We start from the raw sequence: 24,845 nt of genomic DNA, 5'->3' as shown, positions 1-24,845 counted from the left end.
TCCCCAAGCAAAGACGCTTTGTTCAAGCAAGCAATGTGAATGAATGTTGACCCTCAATGTTGGCCAAAACATGAGGCAGAGGTGATAAGAAGTCTTTTCTTCTCACCACTTGTGAAGAAAATGCCATTTTGCAAACAGATGAACGACACAGTGTCCGATGTCCAATTAAAAACATTAAGTACGTTGAAAGCAATGGCGCAGACTTTCCAAGATTTATGTGGATGCATATCATCAATGGCGGGTCATATTAGCTTACATGTTTTCAGGGAAGTCTCGATATTTGATTGATTTACTTTGAGTTAAAATATTTTATGAACATTGTCATAAAGGCCTGTCCTGTGAGAAAGTAAAATATATCAGTACTATAAGGATAAATTGGGGCTGCCCTAGCTCAGTCGGTAACACGACTGATTTAAACGCAAGAGAAAACTGATTCAAACCCGGGTTCAAGCTAAAAATCTTGTGGGTGTGCCGCACCCACAAGATTATTTATGTGGGTGCCGGAGCCCTGGAGCACCCGCGTAGTCGGCGAGCATGGTTAACATAGACATAATACATACATACATATATATATACAGGGTGGTTCAGTAATGTTGGACAGCCCTGAATAAATCGGAAACCAGAAGAGATATTAGCAAGAGTGTGGTGGATCCATATACTTGTGGAAGGGGGACGTCTTTTGAGGTACCACACAATGTTACCAGGTCAACAGTGTTGCCAGCTCAGTACAAAGTTGTATTTTTTTAAATGGAACATATAGAAGTTTATGCCATCAAAAGAATTAGTACAGAATGTGAATACCAACAAGCGAAACCGCACCTGTCAGTGTTGCCAAATAAGGAAGTTATAAAGCTTCAAAGATCAAGAAATTAAAGTGTCCGTAGAGCAAAACTAGCAAAAAGGCAAGAAAAATAATACTACGGAATGAAAAGGAGTAACCGAAAGAGTAAACCAAAGAACGCACAGCATCCAGTGAGTAACAGGGTTGCCACAGTAAAGGGGGAAAAAATTGAAAATTTTGCAGTTGCTATAGGAGGAAAAGTGCCCATATGACATAATGCTGGAAACACCATAGAAAGTCTATGTAAGATTCAGGAATCCTAATACCGTTTGTTCGAAAGCGATATCTCTAACCGTTTCCGAGATACACCAAAGGTGTGCGGGGTTTGCAACACTGCATAATTGATTTGACGATTAGACCCATGTAGTTCTTACATTTGGTTGGGCGTATCATTTTCATTACTCGTTCCTGTAGTTTGGAGGGCGAGGGAATTATTATGCAGTGTTGCAAACTCCGCACACCTTTGGTGTATCTCGGAAACGGTTAGAGATATTGATTTCGAACAAACGCTATTAGGATTCCTGAATCTTACATGAACTTTCTATGGTGTTTCCAGCATTATGTCATATGGGCACTTTTCCTCCTATAGCAACGGCAAAATTTTCAATTTTTTCCCCCTTTGCTGTGGCAACCCTGTTACTCACTGGATGCTGTGCGTTCTTTGGTTTACTCTTTCGGTTACTCCTTTTCATTCCGTAGTATTATTTTTCTTGCCTTTTTGCTAGTTTTGCTCTACGGACACTTTAATTTCTTGATCTTTGAAGCTTTATAACTTCCTTATTTGGCAACACTGACAGGTGCGGTTTCGCTTGTTGGTATTCACATTCTGTACTAATTCTTTTGATGGCATAAACTTCTATATGTTTCATTTAAAAAAATACAACTTTGTACTGAGCTGGCAACACTGTTGACCTGGTAACATTGTGTGGTACCTCAAAAGACGTCCCCCTTCCACAAGTATATGGATCCACCACACTCTTGCTAATATCTCTTCTGGTTTTCGATTTATTCAGGGCTGTCCAACATTACTGAACCACACTGTATATATATATATATATATATATATATATATATATATATAGATATAGATATAGATAGATAGATAAATAGATAGATAGATAGATAGATAGATAGGTAGATATATATATTGTGTAATGTTGTGTGCACTGTCTTCCAGCTTGTGTGTAAAATTGTGCAATTTGGACAAAAGGCGTGTGTAATTTTGCTTGCCGTGTCTGGCAACACTGGTTCTTAACACAATTGAGTCGTACAATTATCCATGCATAGTAAAATATTTTTCAGGAATCAACAATGTTGTTTTCGTTTTCTTATAAGGCCACGAGTCAATAATTGCGTTTTCTCACGATAGGTATAATATACATTAAAATTTTGTAAGTGAATACAAGAGTTAAGTCATCAAGTTTCGACCACCATAAATATACACTTTAAAAGTATTTATACTGTTTCTATTTTTTCTCCAAAGTTAATGTTAATAGCTAAACAAAAATAAAGTGATTTATTTGATTCTTTGATATTGCCATTCACTCGCTGGAAAAATTTTGTCAAAAAAATTAAAAATGTAAATCTGAAAAACAAAGGTAAAGTCTGCCAGTCACATTATATGGATTTGAAAGCTTGTTTTCATACACAGACATGTTATTATTTATATATTTATTTATTTTTAAGTTTCGAAAAAAAGATCTGACGCATAAAGAGATGAACGAACAGAGCATCCATTTAAAACATTACAAATTTTAGCAATGTTTAAGGTACTTAGGGTAAATAAATCAAAGTACTTTACTCATGAATAATCACAATAATAATAATAATAATAATAATAATAATAATAATAATAATAATAATAATAATAATAATAATAATAATAATAATAATAATAATATCAAGACAATGTCAGAGTATCACCAGATATAACAAAAAAATTTGAAAGACATTTCGCACATCTTTTTTCTGTTTCTGGGCATTGCTTTCAGTGATACTTATATGATACATATTTGAGTATAGGAAGAGAATTATAGTTATTCCACACATATAAGATCTGAATAATTTTTTTATGTCAACAGATTTAAAATTTTGACGACTTTTGCCCTCTAACATATTTATGGGACCCTACTATCACTATTTATACATATGACTGAAGTTATATGACGCTTCTCTTGAAATTACCATGTCTTCGGATATCATATTTGTCTGAACGTTCTGCCTAAAGAGAGATTTCCTCCCACAGCCAGTCATAGAAGTTTGGGGGTCCATAAATATGCTAGGGGGAAAAATCGTTAAAAATTCTAAATTTTTCTATATCAATAATTACTCAGGTGTTGAATGAGTAGAAACTATAATTTTTCTTCTATCTCTTCACTCTAGCCCCTAATCTATTTTCTAATATAATCTTTCAAGCCAGAAGAAAAAGTTCTCTATTCCCTGGCTCATTAATTTACTGGTACCGCCTACGGACGTTAGGTAAACGTAGGTTGCAGAGCAGAAAAGAGTAATACATGTTAAGGTACAGCTAAATTAGGCTAAGTTACATTAAATTTTGGTGGCATGTTTTGTGTGTAAAAAATGAGTCACTTCGAGCGTAATATTTCGATCACCACTTGAATTAGAGACACCTACCTAATACCGTGTAGCACCAGCTTTCGCTTTGATAACGGCGGTTACCCGCCGCGGCATGGACTCTACGAGACGCCTGAAGTGTTGTGGCATCTCAATCCATATCTGCTACAAAGTCTGCCACAAAGCCCGCAGGTTGGTCGCAATAGGGTCCACAGCCTGAAGGTGTCGTTCCATAGCATCCCAGATGTGTTCGATAGGATTGAGGTCCGGTGACTGTGATGGCCAGGGAAGTATTGCCAGATCAGAGGAGTGCTCATCAAACAAACCTGTCTGTTACTATTTTAGAGCGATAGGCCGGTGCATAGTCCTGCTGAAAGATAACGTCACCATCCGGATATTGAAGCCGAGCAAATGACAGAATATGGTCATCTAGAAGATCGCGGTAGCGTTCACCTGTGAGGGAACGTGTCACACGTGTTAGTGAACCCATTTCAGTCCACGGTATGCCCCAATGAGAATATCACCACCACCGGCTTGCACAGTTCCCCGTTGGCATGATGAATCCATTGCCTCGTGCTGTTGGCGACGCACCTGTACCCGTCCATCGGCATGTACTAATGTAAAACGTGTCTCATCTAACCAGGCCACCTTTCTCCACATTTCCACGGTTCAGCGGCGGTGTTCCTTTGCCCATGCTAGACATTGCTTCTTGTATTGTGCGGTTAGAAGAGGTACTCACCTGGGCCGTTGACTTTTGTACTCCATGGCGAGTAGGTGGTTGTGGATTGTGTGGCTGCTAACACGGCGTTGTTGTCCTGCATTGGACTTCTCCGCGATTTGATGCACTGTGGCCCGTCTATCGTCTGCTATGATGCGAGCCAGTAGTCACCTACCCTTGTCATCGACACGCTCCTGACCTTAGCAATTTGCCCGTGTGGGTGCGGTTTTACCGGAAGCGAGGTACTCACGATACACCCTTGACACAGTTACCTTTAAAAATCCGAATGCTGCAGACGCTTCCGAAATCTAGCCACCCAAATTCAATTGGTGGTCAGTGCATTTTGAAACTAATAAAAAAAATACCTGTATTTGTTGACTTCCGTACACTGATTACAAATAGATATGGTTGATACTGAAAACAAATCACGAACTACTTTCATTACTGTCATTCAATTCCACTCACTATATTTTATTTATGATGTCCTTGAGGAATTACCAAGAAATTTGTATAAAAGTTTTGTAGAAAAGATATGTATTCTCCCCATCTGTTGCTCGCTCATACTTGTTTTCTACATTTCTTCATCTCGTATTGAAATGAATTGCACCCATTAAAACGAATTGAAAATAAAGCATCTTTACAAATATCTAGATTTTATTATTATTATTATTATTATTATTATTATTATTATTATTATTATTATTATTATTATTATTATTATTATTTGGTCTAGGAATTAATTCGTGCGGTTGGTACGCACACATTGAAGCTGTAGCACAAACACAAAATACATAAATACCTTAAGAAAAATATTGTCCATCGCTAGCCACCACTTTCGCCCATCTGTCAGGCAATGTACGGATTCCATGGCGAAAGAAGTCTTCATCCTTGGAAGCGATCCAGTCAGAGACCCATGTTTCGATATCTTCTGAAGAAGTAAACCGCTGTCCAATCAAATCGTTGTTCATGCAATCGAACAAGTAGTAGTCCGAAGGAGCAACGTCTGGTGAATACGGCGGGTGGGGTAAAACTTCCCATCCGACATTTTCTAAATAGGTTTTGACCGGTTTTGCGACATGTGGGCGAGCGTTATCATGTTGAACAATAAGTTTATCATGTCTGTTCTCCCATTCTGGTCGTGTTCTGGCCAGAGCTTCCTTCAAACGCATTAATTGTCGTCGATAACGTTCTCCATTCATAGTTTCACCCGGTTGCAGCAGCTCATAGTACACCACACCTTTCATATCCCACCATATGCACAGCATAGCCTTTGCACAGTGAATATCTCGTTTTGGTTGTGATGGACCTGGTTCACCTGGTTTCACCCAGGCCTTTTTTCGTTTAGGGTTCTCGTAATGGATCCACTTCTCATCACCCGTAATAATTCGATGCAGAAACCCCTTTCTGCTCTGTCGTTGAAGCAGCAATTCGCAAATGGTTTTTCGTCTTTCAACGTCTCTGTCTTTCAATTCATGTGGAACCCAATGTGACATCTTTTGAATCATTCCCATGGCTTTCAAGTGTTTGGGGACTGTTGTTTGATCAACGCCTAATGCTGCTGCAAGTTGCTCCTGCGTTTGACACGAATCCTGCTCGAGCAATGCTGTCAATTCTTCGTCTTGAAATTTTTTTGGCTGTCCAGCTCGCTCTTGGTCTGCCAAGCCGAAATCACCACTTCTAAACCGTGCAAACCACTTCTGACACGTTCGCTCAGCTAGAGCATGGTCACCATACAATTCCACCAAAATACGATGACTTTCAGTCGCACTTTTCTGCATGTTAAAGTAATGCAGCAGGACACCCCGCAAAAACACTTTATCAGGCACAAATTGCGCCATGTTCACTTAACTACAAACTGGTGTTGTTGACGCTTTAATCCACTGCCCTATACTACGAACGATACGCGATGACAGGGGTTTGCATCACATGTGTGGATACACGGAACTGTGGGACGCTCCGTTCGTTGCGCCATCTCTTGTCCACCCGCACGAATTAATTCCTAGACCAAATATTATTATTATTATTATTATTATTATTATTATTATTATTATTATTATTATTATTATTATTATTATTATTATTATTATAATTATTATTATTATTATTATTATTATTATTATTATTATTATTATTATTATTATTATTATTATTATTATTATTATTATTATTATTATTATTATTATTTGGTATTAATATACGATATTATGATACAGCATTGTGCTCTGGGGAGCAAAGAAAATTTAATGAGTCCAAGATGCAAGCTTGATTATCTTCTTTCTCTAATGAAACGAAAGGACATATAGATTACTGGAAATAAAACGTTAGAGTGGAGGAATAGATTGAGAATTAAAATTAGGAAATATGGATATCTGTATACAAAACCTGAGTAATTATGTCTACATTAGACAGATATTCAGTTGCACATTCATTAATATTGCTCCAATATGTTTCTATAGTATCAAATCCTTTACTAACAAGGTACATTCGCGAAGTGTCCCCTCAGGATTCGTGTAAAATTGATGCAAATGCACAGTTCTCCGCAGCCCAATGTGTATTGCACTAATTTTAGCGGCCCATACGAGTAACTTGCATATTTATGGGCCTTCATATATCCAGAATTCAATCATACACTACTATAACGCTCAGACAAAAAAAAAAAAAAAAAAAATTAGTTTCTTTAGATGTAACTGGACATGAATGTGGGAATATGCAAAACAATTGGATTAAGTGCTGCTTCTCTAGCATATGTTACTCACCCCGGTCGCCATCTTGGATCCGCCATATTGGATTAAACTTTCGGTTTTTCAAATGAGAATATTGCAAGTGATACATGAAATTCATGTACAATTTTCTCAGAAATTCGTTGGTGTAGTGAGTTTTACCGTAGCTTGTATCGTTTATAAAGTATTGCATGTTAAATGTCAGGCATTTCATGAATAATGAACCAAATAGAAAGTTGTGCAGGGCCCCGTATGTATATGTAATATTTTACGTGGTTTATTGCTAAGGAAATATTCTTTGAACGTACATACATACATACACACAAACGTCAATACGGAAATGGTAGGTCTTCACCCAAATCTGGTCGTATCTGGATTTATATTAGGCATTTTGACGGTAATACTATACTTCCTTGTTATAGTATAACATGGAAGTAATTACAATCACTCACAGAAATGTAATATGATTATGACACCAATATTGTAAAGAGTTTGTTTATACCTACAGTATTTTTCCTGTTATAAATATTTTTGATTTGTCAATATCAAAAATATAAGCGTAGACTCTGCAATAGGCCTATCTATTTACGAAGTGCTTGGAGGGATTTAACATGCAATAACTTTCAAACGGTACCAACTACGGTAAAACACACTGTACCAATGAATTTCTGAAAAAAAATTTACATGAATTTGATATATCACTTGCACCTATTTTCATTTGAAAAACGGAAAGTTTAATCCAATATAGCGGACCCAAGATGGCGGCCGGGGTGAGTAACATGTGTCAGAGAAGTAGGGATGCGCACGAGACGAGTCGAGACAGGATTTTCCTGACAAAATTCGAGTCGAGACACGGCTCTTCCAATAGAGCAATATACATTTTTCGAGTCGAGACATCACATTTACAGCACATTTTGGAGACGAGACAGACACAAATCTTGTCTCGTGCGCATCCCTACAGAGAAGCAATACTTGATCCAAGTTATTTTGCATATGCTCACATTCATGTCCAATTACATCTAAAGAAACTAAAACGAATTTTTGTCTGACCGTTATAGTAGTGTATGATTGAATTCTGGATATATGAAGGCCCATAAATATAGAAGTTACCCGTATGGGCCGCTAAAATTAGTTCAATAAACATTGAGCCACGGAGAACTGTGCATTTGAATCAATTTTACACGAATCCCGAGGGGACACTTCGAGAATGTACCTTGTAAGATTGATATTTACATAGAGTTTATTATTAAGAAACATTGCTCTACCAATTATACTTGGAAATATTACTAAAACAATTAAATGCTATGTCCGAGCAGTAATTAAGATCTTACACCAAACTGATTTCCTGGATCATGGTTCTTATGCGTTCTGATTCACTTCAAACGCTAAATTTGTGAAAATATTATTACTTTTATTATAAACTGTTACAACCTACCCCCTCCCCCCCAAAAAAAACTGAAAATTGTATATTTTACTAGTGATATGCGTTGCATAGGTAGAAGGTAGCGAAAGCTATTTTTTATTTCAGATTTTCATTGCATTATTCATTACCAATTTCACAACATTTCATAAAAAATGGTGATTTTCTTTTACGAAATTTTCGAGGAACGTGCTTTTACATTTCAGTTAGGGGGGAAGGAGATGATCTCTCATTATTGAACGAACCTAAATTCGAGCATTGGGAATGAGTAAAATACTTCAGAAACATAAATCTCAGATTCCACCAAAATTGAGATATTGTTTTCTACAAAAGTTATGAACGAACATTTTTAAATTTGAAATGGGGGATATGGTATAAATCCACCACTTTGTTGTTTACTTATTTTAACTCCTATAATGGGAATTATTCGGAAGACTCAAAGGAAATATGCGCAATTTATCTTCTAAATAAAATGCTTTGTTTATGAAAATTATCGTGGATTTTTTTTTAATTGGCGAAGAAGAGAGAATATATCCTAACATTCTTGACAAACTTTAACCCAAAACAGTGGGATGATTGGGAAGCCTCAAATAAATTGCATCAAAATTGAATAATTTTGATGAAAGTAAACAAAGAAAATTATTTTCTTATCATATTATTTAAATAAGGAAAGTTATAAATTTGGAGAAGCTTCCGCTCATCCTTGACTGATTTGAACAACAAGCAAGGACTAAAATCGGAATAACCTGCAGAAAATATACACTATATTTTATTAAAATCGAGTAACTTTTGCATAGCTCAAACTGGACAATTGTTTTGAGTATAAATGTCCTAAATTTTCAACATGTGATGAATTTTACCCTTTTATGCTTGAGAATTGCAACTTCAAACAATAGGCTTATTTCAGAAGGTCGGAGGAAAGCATATGCCAAGCTTATTAAAATTAATTAAGTTTTATGAGGGTTACCGTGGAACAGATACATGGCCGGGTAGACATAAATTCCGGGTTAACCAAGTTGTAGAAGCTCGCTATTCTCGCTTCAATGAATATTTTATACCAGTACTGTTGAATATCCTTTTATTATTATATATTATTTTATCTCGTCCTTCTTATTTGTAGAAAAAATCCCTAAACCCACATACAGTATGACGGCATTCTTAATCCTTAGAAGTGATAAAAGATAATTTTATAAAAATCACAAACATTTCACTTTTCTTTTTTCCCATCACAGAGTGTGTGTTCATGAAATAGCAAAAATTCTTCTTCTCGTATCAGGAATAAAATATTTTTGCAAACTGAAAACAATCTGATAATTCTTATCAATGTGATAAACATAAAACGTCAAACAATATTCAATAACTATTTTTAGATGATCATCTTACTCCCTTCTTCAAATTTTCCTTTAATATTCCTGAACTAAATACTCATCGTTACGTACACAGAGTGTTTCAGTAACTTCGTTTATTGCCTTTAATTTTGAAACTTCTTAAGATAATAAAAGAAATAGAAAGCGGATCCCAAAGTTTCATATGGAATATCCATTGATGACATTTCTAACAGCAATGGAGTATGGCAAATGTTTATATGAAAACGAACTTCGAAATCAGATAGAGAAGGGATCATGTGTAGGGTTGCCTACAAGACACGAGATCAGGATGTCTCGTCTCGAAAGAGTACTGTGGCATTGAGGTCACGTCTCGAAAAGTGTATCCGTTTCTATGTCTTGTCTCGTCTCTCATCACGAAAATTCTACATCTTCTTCTCTTATGGACAACCCTAGTCATGCGCATGAACTTTGAATGGCAAGAAAGACAACGGGAAAAAATGTTACTATTCGATGCACTTTAGCGGGAATAATGTAAAGAAATGTATTGCAAACTTTAAGATGGTAGTAATAACTCCATCTTAGTGGCTCTATCTTCGAGCTTGTTGAAGATATCATCCCTACAGTAAACATAAAGGACCTTATGTAGAGACGTTTTGAAGGGTGATTAGAGCCATAATAAAGAGTTCGACTAACATATGTTTGCTGCAGTAGTCAGGCCTTTAGCATGGCGCTAATCATACGTCAAAATGACTCTGCATAAGGCGGAAACTATCTAGTGGCATGAGCTAAATCTAGTAACAAGGATGATCCTTGGAAGGCTACGAAACAGACGTCAAATATATTGAAAGGGAAGGAAAGAGGTAAAGTGGCATGTCATTAATGAAACTATCCTAGTGAACATGTAGAAAACAAATGAGTTTTAAGTTTAGTATTCCTTACAGCATTTTCAGTAATTGAACTTCAATGATTGCTCAAATAAATATGGTGAGATCTGTGATCACTGCTGTACATACCAATAATTGCCAAGATTCAGCTTATTGCCTGGCAAAGTATTAGATATGGAATAGATAAATCATGGGGTTGAAATTTCAAAGAACATGTTAAAATGGTATGGCATTTGTTTGAGGGAAAGAAGTATCGTTTTGAGTGATACAGTATTATCATATTACGATACTGGGACGACATAATCATAAGATACGAATCGTCCGAGAAATGAAAAGCACATTGAATGTACTAACGTTATAATGTTCAAACTTGCCACTCCAGCTCTCGGAATCAATCGGCTTCTTATTCAATAATTGAGGGTAAGCCCGTATGAGTACGAAACCTGTAAGTAGATAGGGAACCAGAGCCCGAGTCCAAACGAGTGCGAGAATCACTGATGTTAGTAAGTTCGAGTATGAGAGACTGTGAGGCCTATTCAAATTGCAAGTCTGAGTCTTTAACAAGTACGAATTGAACAAGGTTGATGAGTGAGAAATCCTGCTTGTACATGCTTTATTGCGGAGCTCGCGCGTGCTAGCGTCTCATTGAGATTAGTGAACCTGAGCTCAAGAGAGCCCCCATTGCAAAATGATCTTTTGAGGTACTGTATATACACGGCATACATGCATATTGAGCGTAGAACCCTTATGCATTGTGTAGCTCCCTGGGTAGCAGGCCACAGACGCCATATGATATACAAGCCATATCGCAAATTCGGTTAGAGAAGCCACTGAATACACACACACACCATTCACGTTGGATCGTAGCCATGACAAGGTTATAGCAGCCACATCACGCAAAAAGTTCAAAGATGATCAGACAAGCCACTAGTCAGAGTAGCCTCTGGTCATTAGCCTAGACGTGCTTCAGAGCCATGCCGACAATGTTGAAAACTATTATATTGTAATACCTATATTTTTAGAATTAAAAGACAATAGTTCTTAAGATCTCACACAGATTAATCACAGAATCTCCGAGAGATAAAGGCAAAGAATAGTGAAGAGAATGCAAATCCAATTATTAACTATGTACTTAAAATGTTAATACAACTAAGTAGTCTCAACAGTTATATCACAACATTGTGCTCTTGAATACGAGATTTAGAGGCGGTGCTAGGCTGAGACTTGCGACAGTAGTTCCCAACCTGGGGCGCAAAGAGCGAACAAGATGGGACTGTAAGCTACTGACAAACATAAAGCCATACTCATAATAACAACTTACAATTTAGCTTTAGCGAACTTCATAGACGCTACGTGTTTGACATTTTTATCTTTCCTGTTCCTATACAAAATTTATGCGTAAGTAAAAACTTAATAAACACAAACGTAAATTGATTATATTATTATTATTATTATTATTATTATTATTATTATTATTATTATTATTATTATTATTATTATTATTATTATTATTATTATTATTATATTAAATGCTGTATCGGAAATCGCAGATAAGTTCATACAAAAAGCATGTATGACCAACGAGCGGAAGGTGGAAACCAGTACTGTAGACAAATAGAAAGTCTCCGAAGTTTCAGATGGGTGATGATCAAATGTTTGAACGAATGATGTTATGCTCAAATCGGAGGATCTTTCGATACGAAATGTTGGAGTATATTCCACGTGTCTTTCAACTTTCATTGCCTGAGAGTTCATGCTGTCAGATAGAATAAAATAAGAATAATCCAAATTGGATTTTGGGAACAACCCCTGACTTAATTCATTCAATTAAGACAGTTTATCTAATAAATTATAAAATTGAAAGTGACTATGTTTGTGACTCTTAATCTCTTGAACTGCCCGACTAATCTCAATCGAATTTTTGACGTAGATGCAGTTCTGGCCTGGGAGTGTTTTTAGATATTCATTTTGAGGTTGGACCTTAGAGGAGGTTGAGGTAGGGAATTATAAATAATAAATAAAACTTAATAACTCTTGAACCTAACGACCAATCTCAATCACATTTTCAACATAGATGACGTTCGACCCTGGGATGGATTTTAACATTTCACTTTGGCGGAACAACGTAGGGGAGGGGAAGGAGCGTCAAATATATAAAAATCAATAATTATAAAAAATAAAAGTGACCATGTTTGTGAGTTAATAACTCTTGAACTACCCAAACGATCTCAATCAAATTTTCAATATACATGCAGTTCAAACCTGGGAAGTATCTAATTATTTCGTTTTGATGGTAGAACTTAGGGGAAGGGGAGCAGAGAAGGAGAAATATATGAAAATGAATAATACTTAATAACTCTTGAACCACCCGACCGATCTCGATCAAATTTTCAACATAGATAAGGTTCGGGCCTGGAAAGTTTTCGTCACTTTACTTTGACGGCACAGGGAAGGGGGAAGGGGGACATATATCTTAAAAAAATAAAAGTGACTGTCTTTGTGACTTCATCACGCTTAAACCGCCCGATCGAACTTAATCAAATTATCAACATATGAGGTTCGACCTGGGGTGATTTTTATCATATCCCTTTGACCGTAGAACTTGGGGGAGGGGAGGGATATATATAAACATAAATAAAACTTAATAACTCTTGAACCACTCGACCGATCATGATCAAATATTCAACATAGATAATGTTTGGGCCTGGAAAGATTTTTTTGTATTTTCATTTTGACGGTAGAACCTAGGGGAGATTAATATACAAAAATAAATAGGACTTAACTCTTAAACCATCGGACCGATCTCGATCAAATTTTCAATCTATATCAAGTTCAAATCTGAGATGGTTTTTGTCATATCACTCTAACGGTGTAACTTAAGGGAGGGGGAGAGACATTTGAAAATGATTAAAAATGAACGATATTGGTATCGAATCTATAGTTTTAGGGTTCGCTGAGATGAACAATGACAATTCCGATGCCGTGCCTCGCAACATGAGGAGGGGAGAGGGATATATAAAAATCATTGAAAATGACCAATATCAAAGAGTGCTTTAGCAATAGTAAAAAGTGACTGACTAACGGAACATATTACTATTTTTTCTTAATTTAACCCAGCGAAGCGGGTAATTGATGCTAGTGTCTTGTAATCAAGCTAGATTTAAAATATTTACGTAAGTCTATGATATACAAATTTAAATGTTTACAAATCATATACATTAATTCTGGGCTTATATAATTTAAGAAGCTGCTATTTGTGAAGAGAGTAATATATTTACATGTCATAAAGCAATTTACATGTCATAAAGCAATGTTAATTAACTACAATGTTAACTTCAATGGTTAAATTAACTATATTGTACAGTATGCGGCAAAACAAACAGTACTCAAATCACATTGTTGACATTTATTTATGTGTTGTACAACATAACGAAACATAAGAAGGGTTGTCAAATGGATGTCAACTAAATGTTACTTAACACACATTGTAAATTTACAAGGAATCATTCCTGTACATCATGTGTTCGAAATGTTGAACATTATGTCGCACATATTCTTCACAGCGGTCCTGTAGATCGATGAACATGTTAGTGAGCACGGTTTGTTGCAATGACAAAGCAAATGACCGAATCTTTTCTCTTAACTTCGGTATAGTAGGATGAAGTTATCTGTTCGGAAAATTACTTCCTTCAGCATACCTCGTATGTAGGCATCTGGAGTCATGAGGTGAGGGAAGTGGGAAGGATATGGAAAATCCGTTCCACAGGAAATCAAGCGATGTCCAAACTCTTGTGAGCAGAAGGGTAAGTGACTCACTTGCAGTGTGGGCAATAGCTCCTCCGTCTTGCTGCATTCATTGTTGTAACGACAGATTTTTCGTGCGGTAAAAGCCGCACAAATCATGCAAGACAGGGTCAATAATCAACTGTCGATTGATGTGGCGACCAAAGTACACATGGCTTTTCATCACTGAACCATATGTTACTGATGAAATCTTTATTTTCATATACCAAGCTAACACTCCAGAGCAATACAGTAGACGTCCACGCTAATCTCCTGCAGTGAGACGGTGCCCCACACCGTATGAGCGGAAATATTGCTCGACAGTAAGTACCTTCTCCTCTCTTGTGAGTCACATTACCATCACACCAACTACACACTATGCTAGTCCACACACAACTGAGCACACATGTGGCACTCACAGCTCATACCACATAGCATCTGAGCGCCACCCGTACGCGAATTTCAGTACTGTTTGTTTAGCCACATACTGTACTAATTTCAAAATTATGTTATGTTAGGAATTAATCGTTAGAGTTCTTATCAAAAATTTAGTGTCATTTGTTTTGTATTTTAGGCAAGAACAAGGAACGAAAAGATGGGACGTATTCCGACTGATCCACAACGAAAACCAGGGAGGCTCTATGAGCAACCAGCGTTTCGTGGACGTTTCCATGAAGACTCTCAAATGTCTCGCATATATCTTCACTTTCATTGTGGTACTAGGATCAACAGTCATCGCCAAAGGAACTCTTTTGTTCATGATCTCACAGATAAGGATGTCCAAAACAATTGAATATTGCAGTGAGTATCATAGAAATCTACTGTAAATATAATTTAACACGTTTTGTTCTTTGTGTCATTTACAAATCCTTTCGATGTAGGCCTATAATTTCCTAGTTTTTGGTATCATACTTTAAAAAAATGTTCTAAATTAAGTTAATTCTATTCTTACATCACAAGATGGTCAAGATGAAGAAAACAGTTCTTGGGGGAGTTCCCCGTAAGAGCCGATTTTTTGAAAACGGAAGTTTTAGCTTTTTTTTTTTTTTTTTTTTTTTAACTTTCTGTGACTTTCTTGTTCAAGTAACACTTTTGCTTCTCTGTAGTGGATTCTACAATTAAGAATGTGTAGCTAAAATAAATTCATGTGCTCCACATTAGTGTTAACTTATTCAAATAATTCATAGAAATGCACCCCTCAATCTTGATTTAGTTTTTATTTAGTAAATCAACAATATATTATTATTATTATTATTATTCGCGTGTATGCTACCCAAGCTCTAAATTATTGTTATTATTACTAATAACATTAATATTGTCATTGCTATTATTTTCAGTTGAAGGTTTGGAGAGGCAATATCTCGCTACATTACCAGACATCGAAAGATTTGCATGGATATGGGTCCTATTCTTTGCGTTCATAGCTCCGGAAGTTGGAACCTTTCTACGATCAGCAAGAATCTGTGTGTTCAAATCCTGGAAGAAACTTACTCTCCCACATTTTGCAGTCGTTGCCACAATGGAGGCCCTTCATACTGTAGGAGTCTGTCTATTTATTTTCGCCATATTACCAGAAATAGACGTTGTGAAAGGTGCAATGCTAACCAACTGCGTGTGTTTGATTCCCGCTGTGTTAGGTAAGTATTTAATTTCTTATGATTTCCAACAATATCAAAAGCGAAGTTCCACATACAAGATATGCAAAAATAAATTAAATATGATCAATATGGAAACTAAACCTTTATCTTTTACCAGGGATGCAAATAACCAGTCGCCCACTCGCCCACTCGCCCGAGGCGAGTGGTACATCGGTGTGGGCGAGAATTTAATATAATACCGAAGATAAGTAAATGATTTCTATTGTGGGATGTGGGCTAGTAGCTTTTTTCTTTGACTAGTAAAATTTTGTTGCTTATTTACATCCCTGTCTTATACGTACAGTCATGAGTATCTCTATAATTGACTCCAAATGGGTAGGACGACTTTTGCTGCTACCGTATCTTACAGAACTTTATATAATAATTACATGTTTGAACTTTATATAATTACATGCTTACTTTATATACAAAGTTGTACAAAATAGGATACTGGCAATAATCGCTTCCCCCTATTAGGAGAAATAGCAATTTATACTCAATACATAAATAAACTTGCATATGGAATTATTATATGCAAATTGTAATAATAATGACAATAAACAGCCAACTATTATGAAATAAGTACAACATACAACTATAAAATTCTGGTTTAAATACAAGATAACCAAAAGAAAAGTTTTTAACGCTTTTAACGTTCTATTTGATTAAGTACTCAGAGAGAGGAGACGGAGAAGCCAAAGACAGATGAAAATCCCCAAAACTACACACCCATTTTGTTTTTGATTTTAAAAAATTAACTAGTAAAAAAAAAATATTTTAAAGCATGAAATGTTTGCTTTACAACATTATGCACCATTTACATTGTACTTTCAAAAAATATCATTAACAATTATTACTTTTAAAAATTATTTTCAAAAACTTTCACTTTGGTGATTTGTAAAATAGTTGCTAAAATCGGACCTCTCGTACAAATTAACGAAATAGCACTAAACAAAATTAGAAAAAGGTATTAAATAAGAGGAAACATATTCGAATTTTCAAGTACTGTATAAGTGTAATAAAACAATTACAGAGTTATATACGAGGCGTGTTTTTTAAGTAAGGTCCGTTTGAACATAAGTACACAACGAAAGCTTATTTCAAAAAGTAAATGTATTTTCAGAAAGTACATACTTCACTCTATTTGCCAAGTTTGTTCAAACACTTATCATACCTCTCAACCAATTTCAAAATACCCTCTTCATAAAAACTTGCCGTCTGCTCCGATAACCAAGAGTTCACTGCCGTTTTCACATCGTCGTCATCATTGTAACGGTTGCCACTGAGGTGTTGTTTGAGGTGGAGGAACAGATGGTATCGCTCGGCGCAAGATCAGGACTGTAGGGTGGGTGGTCTAAAACTTCCCAGCCAAAACTGTCCAACAAATCGCGGGTCTGACCTGCAGTGTGAGGTCTTGCATTGTCATGGAGAAGGACAGTGCTCTTTGTCAGCATGCCGCGTCGTTTGTTTTGAAGCGCTCTGCGTAGCTTTCTCAGGGTTTGGCAGTATGCTTCTGCATTGATAGTAGTTCCTCGTTGCATGAAGTCGACCAACAAAACACCATGCCTATCCCAAAACACCGAAGCCATGATTTTGCGCTGGGACAGAGTCTGTTTGGCCTTCACCTTTACAGGCGAGTGTGTGTGTCTCCATTCCATGCTCTGTTGCTTCGATTCGGGGTTGATATGCGAAACCTATGTTTCGTTTCCAGTTACGATCTGACTCAAGAAGCCGTCACCTTCTTCGTTATAACGGGTCAAGAACTTCATCGCACACTCAAATCTTTGGTTTTTGTGGTCCTCTTTAGGAGTTTCGGGACCCAACGGGAGCACAGTTTCCTAAACTTTAGGTGTTCAGAAACAATTTTGTAAAGCACTGATCTCGAAACGTCAGGAAATTCGTTTGAGTGATCTGTTATTGTGAAGCGCCTGTTCTCGCAAACCCTCGCTTCAACTGAAGCCACCAAATTGTCTGTAATCGAAGAAGGGCGACCGGAGTGGTCCTCATCATGGACGTTGTCACGGCCATTTTTTAATTCTCGTTCCAATTTACGCACTTTGCTTGCACTCATAACAATATCACCGTACACTTCGCAAATCTGTCGATGAATTTCTGCAGCAGACAGGTTTCTTGCTGACAAAAACCGTATCACTGAGAGAACCTCACACGCGGCAGGTGATTTGATAGTCTTAAAAATTGTGAAAGCACAGAACACACCCGTAGGTCAGCTACAGAGCTGAAACTGAGCACAGTTGTTCCCGAGGCATGCCGGTGCACGACGCACACGCTCGTTGCGGCTGCGCGCGAACTACTAGTGTCTACAACAAAACGGACCTTACTTAAAAAACACGCCTCGTATATATATATATATATATATATATATATATATATATATATATATATATATATATATATATATATATATATATATATATATATATACACAGGATGTTTACAGACAACACGGACAACGTTTGGTTTCCTGACACCAAGATAAAACAAAAAGTGTAGACCAACTTAGGTGCACAAATGCTTCCTTTCAGAGTTATAGGCTGCCGATAACATGAAAAAAAAAATAATTTTAAAGGTCCATAGCTCCAAAAACTATGGGTCCTACCATGGTTGGGTCAAGACTTCACTTCGGAACTAGTTTGTGTCCTATTTAAACATCCACGTTTCAAAATCCTGCGGTACTTACGCAACAATTTTTATAGAGGTAGTTGGTGAATACTTCAAATTATATGCCCGTAGCCAAACTGCCTTAGGTCGCGTGGATAACTTAGGATTCTGAAACATGCATTTTTGGATAGCGCACATATTAGTTCCTAAGTGAAGTCTTGATCCGACCACGGTAGGTTCCATAGTTTTGGAGCTATGGACATTTAAAATTCATTTTTTCATGTTTTCGGCAGCCTATAACTCCGCATTTGTGCACCCAAGTTGGTATATACCCTTCGTCTTATCTTGGTGTCAGGAATCACCTCCCAAACGTTGTCGGTGTTGTTTTGAAACACTATATATATATATATATATATATATATATATATATATATATATATATATATATATATATATATATATATATATATGTGTGTGTGTGTGTGTGTGTGTGTGTGTGAAAATAAAGAAAATATATAAAAAATTAAATCATTTAGCAACAAAAAACGCAGATGTGCACGTTCTCTTCAGCCCCAGCACAATCCACATGGGGCAAACGCACATAACCCAAAGTGCCCCTTTATAATCATCGGAAAATTTCCTGTCACAAAACACACATCAAGCGTCATCATCTTTGGATAGAGAAATTCCAGGGAAAAGCTCCAATTCAGACGTTCCTGAGGACACGCTGTTTTCATCCTCTGTGCTTGATTCTTTCGCATTTTTCTCAAAATTACGACGCTTTTTCACAAACTGTTTCCCTTTTCTAGAAGATCTACTGCTAAACCATTTCCCCATCCGAGATAGCTTTTGCATCCTTGAACATGATTCCGTGCTTGCTGTTCAGTTTTCTTGGTTTCTTTAGTTCTTTTAGTTTCCATGGGCTTTATAATGCATAGATGTGATGACTTTAGATCTGCAGGTCTTTCGTTTTAAAATCCCATGATTATGCCTTTTAGGGTAAGGGAGAAGACGATGATTAAGGCAAGTTGAGTTGAGTTGATTTTGAGTTTAACATCCCTTTCAGCAGTGAGGCTATATGAGATGGGACCTACTGATTAACGTGGAATCCGAACCACATAAGCTCCCACCGGGAATCGAACCCGGGACTCCCACGCCAAAGGCGCGTACGCTTACTGCTTAGCCACGAAGGAGCTCTGATTAAGGCAAGTGAATGATTATGAATGAATTGGTGGAATGATAAAGTAGGAGGAAACGGGAGTACCCCGAGAGAATCCATGGACACGATGTTGTTCACCACAAACTTACTTGGCCGGAGATCGAACTAGGGACCCCACGCACCCACCTAAACAAATTCCAACAGCAGTAACTAGCATGCGCGCCGACTACGTGGGTGCTCCGGCACCACACCATCTGATTTTTAGTTTGTACCCCGGTTTGAACCCGTTTCTCCTACGTTTAAGTCAGCTGTGTTACCGACTGAGCTACGGTAGCCCCAAATTATTCTTTTAGTACCGGTATATTTTACTTTATCCAGCACAACCCTTTATGACAGTGTTCATAAAAGATTTTAACTAAAAATAAATCAATCAAATATCGAGACTTCCCTGAAAGCATACAGGCTTACACGTCTCGCCATTCATATGCACCCACACAAATTTTGGGAAGTCGGCGCCGTTGCTAACTAGTCAATCACCGAAAATCGAACACAGACAAAATTCAACATGACATTGCTGTGATATTTATGATACGGATCAAGGATGTCATAAAATAGAGGATCTGCCCATATGTATCTTCATCCTGCTAGCTCAATGAAGCCCCCACCACCACCAAAAAAAAAAAAAAAAAACAACCGAGCATCAGCACATCTGATTGGCTACTCTCGTTAACGCCAAGAATGTTGGCTCAAAACATTGCGATCTTAGTGGGCGTAACGAAACTGTGACGTATGGCTTCACAATTTTGTTGTTCACTATTTTATAACATCTTTAGTACAGATTAGGAGACATACGTGTCTGCGTCAAGCACGTTTCGACTTGGCAATGCATCAAACTGATTCGGTACAACTCAGCGCTGGTGATTTCGCACTGATAAAAGCATGCGACTCCAGTCAACTCGGGTTTGAAACGTAAAATACCAGTTTCACAACGAATACATTATGAGGTAAAGCTAGTCTAATGCTGAATTAATCACGTAAGTTGCATTTTCTCAAAGTGTTTCCATGTAGGCTTATTTGTAAATATCTGGATGTAACAATTCTCAAAAATTTGGTAAAAACTACATTTTAAAATATCTGTCTTCTCTTAAGTTTACTATCTCACCGGATACTAGTACTTGAAACACCAAAAAAGAAAAGCAATGGTGGTAGTTCAGTAGTAAAGTTTTACCACTTGAAACGGGAGCCGCAGGTCAAAACAACACAAGCAAAGTTATTATTATTATTATTATTATTATTATTATTATTATTATTAAACAGTTTACATTAAATCTTATTATATTTCATCTATGGGGTAAATTTTGAAAAGATTATCTTAAATTCACTTCGTACTATGACTGTCAGCAGTGGCGTTTTTACGATTTTATTTCGGGGAGGGACTTTGCTAACTTTATTCCTGGAAATGTGAAAATTCTGAAGGATATTTCATTCACTGTAGCATAGAAAATAACATTTTGGAGGGGTTTCAGCCCGGAAGGCCCCTTAATACGCCACTGACTGTCAGTAACAAAACAATATGACTTGTGTAAGATTTACCAGAACATTTCTCAGCATTAATTCGAGAATTGTATTACACATATTAATGGTTTTAAATGAACATAATTATTTAATCGATAACAAATAATTAGAACTTTTAGTAATTTTAATATGCTATCGACAGAAGACTCTGGAGTCACATCCATCAGAACAGGGCCGTATTTATATATTGTGCACCCCTGTGCTCTAAGTAATTTGCCGCCCCCCACACAAACTTATGTCTCAAATAAGGAAATGAGCCGTGATTTTGCAAACATAAAACACTGCTCTTGTTGAGTAGCAGTTTAAGTATTACAAGTTACAAAAATTACAACGTAATTTTAAATTGCATAATTCTCTCAATAGTGGACGTTACTGTGACACACCAATAATTATTCGTGATAACTGATAAGAGAAATGATTGATTACATTATTCACCGTTAGTAATAGTTTAATATCATGTATATTAATAATACAATAAGTTGTCTGTCTGTAGCGCTTTTCAACTCGAGAACCATAATAAATAGAAACATTAAATTTTAATTTTTTTAAGCTCTCAGAGAAATGATCCAAATGACCTGTTCCAGGTCCCAAAGTCATACCTGAGCTGAGATATGGAGGGGCAAAGTCCCTATAAGAAAAACATGGAGCATTTTAGAAATAATCGAAAACGAAAGATATTAGTATTGAATTCATAGTTTTCGAGTAGCTAAGTTTAACGGTATCAGTTTTAATGACGTTCAAGTTCTTCCTCACCTCTTGGGCTGGAGATGGGAGAAAATTACTTTTTAAAAATAATCAGATAAGCTAGTTAATTAGTAACTACTGTAATTAGAGCGAATTAAACACATTCACACATTTTTTAGCGCTTGCGCGGGACTCTGCGGGTTGCTAGTTTTAAATATTACTTTATAGTGAGTCTTTAAAAAAGTTCCAAAATTTTGCCGCCCTGTGCTCGAGCACAGAATAGCACTTACCTAAACACGAGCTTGTATCACAATCAGGCCCATAGCAACAATACTAAGCCAGAGGGTGATATCATTTTTCGAGGGTTTACTTGCATTCGTACATATACACCAACAAGGAACTGAAAGTTTCAGGGGAACTGAACCCTCCCCTGCCCACCTTCTAACTATGGGCCTGGTCAGAATACAATGTATTCTTAAATTAGTCTCTTCGTCTTAAATGATCAAACATATTACTCTTATCCATTCTACTTTCTTATAGCAGTTCATTCTCTCTCTCTCTCTCTCTCTCTCTCTCTCTCTCTCTCTCTCTCTCTCTCTCTCTCTGTACTTTTATTTATTTATTTATTTTGTTATGATTGGTCAATTTCTTTCATTTTGTTCATTACAATATATACCCTATTTGTTATGACAATAATGGTTAGTAATTGCTGTATGTTTTGTTTACAGGTCTATTATCCCGCGGAGAAACGGAAGCGAAGCGATATTTCTGGGTAATCTTGGACCTCATAGCGATCGCAGCTCAAGCATCTGGCATGGTTCTTTGGCCACTACTCGATGGCCATCAGAACATGAAAATTTACCTTATTCCAGTAGCTGTCTTACTAACTTCATTCGGCTGGTGGGAGAACTATGTGAATGGAGATTCACCTTTAGGTATTATTGTGTTGTACTTTTTTAAAAAATATATATATATAGTAATTTGGAAACAGTTTATAGTCTAGGGACAGGCTCGGCTCGATGACAGAGGCTGTGCTTCGCAGCTTTGCATGTCTGGAGCTTGAGTTCGGTTTATCAGCTGTATTCCTCTTGTTTTCAATAATAGTTTAATGTTAAATGCAAAAGGTTTTTAAAAAGTACCTAATTTCAAGCAATCGTAAATTTTTGACCGGGGAATTGATAAACCAATCCCTATTTACTGAACAAGCTCTATTCATTACTGGCACATTAAGTTTGTGCTATTCATTATTGGCATATATATAAACTCAATTAATATAAGACACTGCGTATAGCATTGTTAACCAGAAATTTACTTAATAAATATTTGTTATAACTTGGCAATATATTGCAGGCTTTGTAAAATACCTTGCTGAAGTCAAACACAAATTACAGAAGAGCCGATACTTCACCTACTTTTTCATTTCACTGTGGAAAATGTTGGTCTTCTTTCTGACGATGCTCGTAATACTTTACGTAGAGAATGATGACATCAAAGGTCTCTTCACACAGTTCCTAGACTCATTCAGAGAACACAGCATTGTAATTAAGAAGGTAAGAACATCAGAAATGTTGAGCAAATACGATATATTTGTTATTCTAATTAATAACATCTAACAAACCAATAATATGTATTTTATTAAAGAACATTAACAGTATGGAATAGCAGTAACAGTATCTACATTTTTCTTCTCGAATGGCGTCAATACTTAAGGTGCACACCCCCTAAGTTAAGGATATCAATTTCAGACTGTACGTTTCGGCTTTCGGAAATATTAATTTAGAAGCAAGTTGCGATAGAGTGGAAAATGTTTACAGTTACACATACTTATTAATGAACAAAGAAAAGTAACTTTTTTGGGAACGATGATGTGTAAGTTTAAAACTAATGGCAAGCGATAACTTCTACCCTAGGAAACAAAAGTTCAAATAGATTTATAGTTGTACATAGACCATCGGAGAAAAAAGTTATAGATCAAGACTTAGAAGTTCAAATAGGCAGAATTATTATAGAATGTATCTAAATCTTGTCAAGTTTTACATCAAGGAAAATTTCGGCTTATAGTTAAACATAAATGACGTTATGAATTTGAAATGTGTTTAATCATTCGGCAATTACTTAAGATATAAGTTATTAGAACTGGCCATAGTACTGTATCAGAACTATAGATTGTGCAGACTTGAAATGTGTAAAGTATTGATTACATTATACGTTCTGTCAGTTCCATCATCTTGGATTGCAGCCAGCGAAAGTAAACTAGTACGCCGGGACTAAAAGTTTGATGGTTTACATTATATCCGTCAGGAGATATTCGTCGGGTATTTTTTTTTACAAGTGAACACATTACTGTCATTTACATCCTCCTACTCAGCTGATCTGGCACCACATAACTTTTTCTTTGCCCGAGACTAAAGCCTGGGCTCAAGGTAACAAGTTTTACTTTACATGAAGAAGTTGAAAACGTCAGACCTACCTGAATTCACAGAAAATGACTTCCAGTATTGTTACCAACAGTGGCAGAAGTGTGGGAATGACAAACAAACTACTCGAGGTGATTACTACATCAGGCAGTTATGCGGCAAGTACTAGAACTTATGAGTCAAATACGTTTTTCTTTGTGTGTGGGTCGCATTTCGTACACCCTTCACTTTATACTGATATAACATATTCCTAGAAATTTTACAGTAATGGGGCTGTTTGTGTAACTCTAAAAGCATCGATTATTTCATACACATCATGTGGACTCGACTTAATTTAACTAAGATATTCACTGACAGTAATAACCAATATGTCAAAATATCGCTTTATTGCACTGAACATTGAAATTAATTGCCATCAAGCTAATAGAACTAATCAATGACACTTCTTATATTCTTCCTAATTTTGTTACTTTGAGATTAAAATTT

The 24,845-nt window shown here is 36.5% G+C and overlaps 1 protein-coding gene across 2 annotated transcripts in view; it reads left to right on the top strand.

Annotated features, from left to right (window-relative positions):
* LOC145674656 (chitin synthase chs-2-like) overlaps positions 1-24,845 on the top strand; it is a 101,791-nt gene that overhangs the window by 6,555 nt on the left and 70,391 nt on the right. For both annotated transcript variants that reach the window (XM_081744882.1, XM_081744889.1), the window contains 4 exons: positions 14,843-15,069; positions 15,606-15,905; positions 22,671-22,877; positions 23,293-23,492. In XM_081744882.1, coding sequence (XP_081601008.1) covers positions 14,843-15,069; positions 15,606-15,905; positions 22,671-22,877; positions 23,293-23,492 — 934 coding nt within the window. The remainder of the gene's footprint in view (positions 1-14,842; positions 15,070-15,605; positions 15,906-22,670; positions 22,878-23,292; positions 23,493-24,845) is intronic.

Source organism: Thermobia domestica, chromosome 2, assembly GCF_964235325.1.
Source record: "Thermobia domestica chromosome 2, izTheDome1.hap1.1, whole genome shotgun sequence".
In the NCBI taxonomy this organism is placed as follows: Eukaryota; Metazoa; Arthropoda; class Insecta; order Zygentoma; family Lepismatidae; genus Thermobia; species Thermobia domestica.
This window is presented reverse-complemented; position numbering and strand designations above follow the sequence as displayed.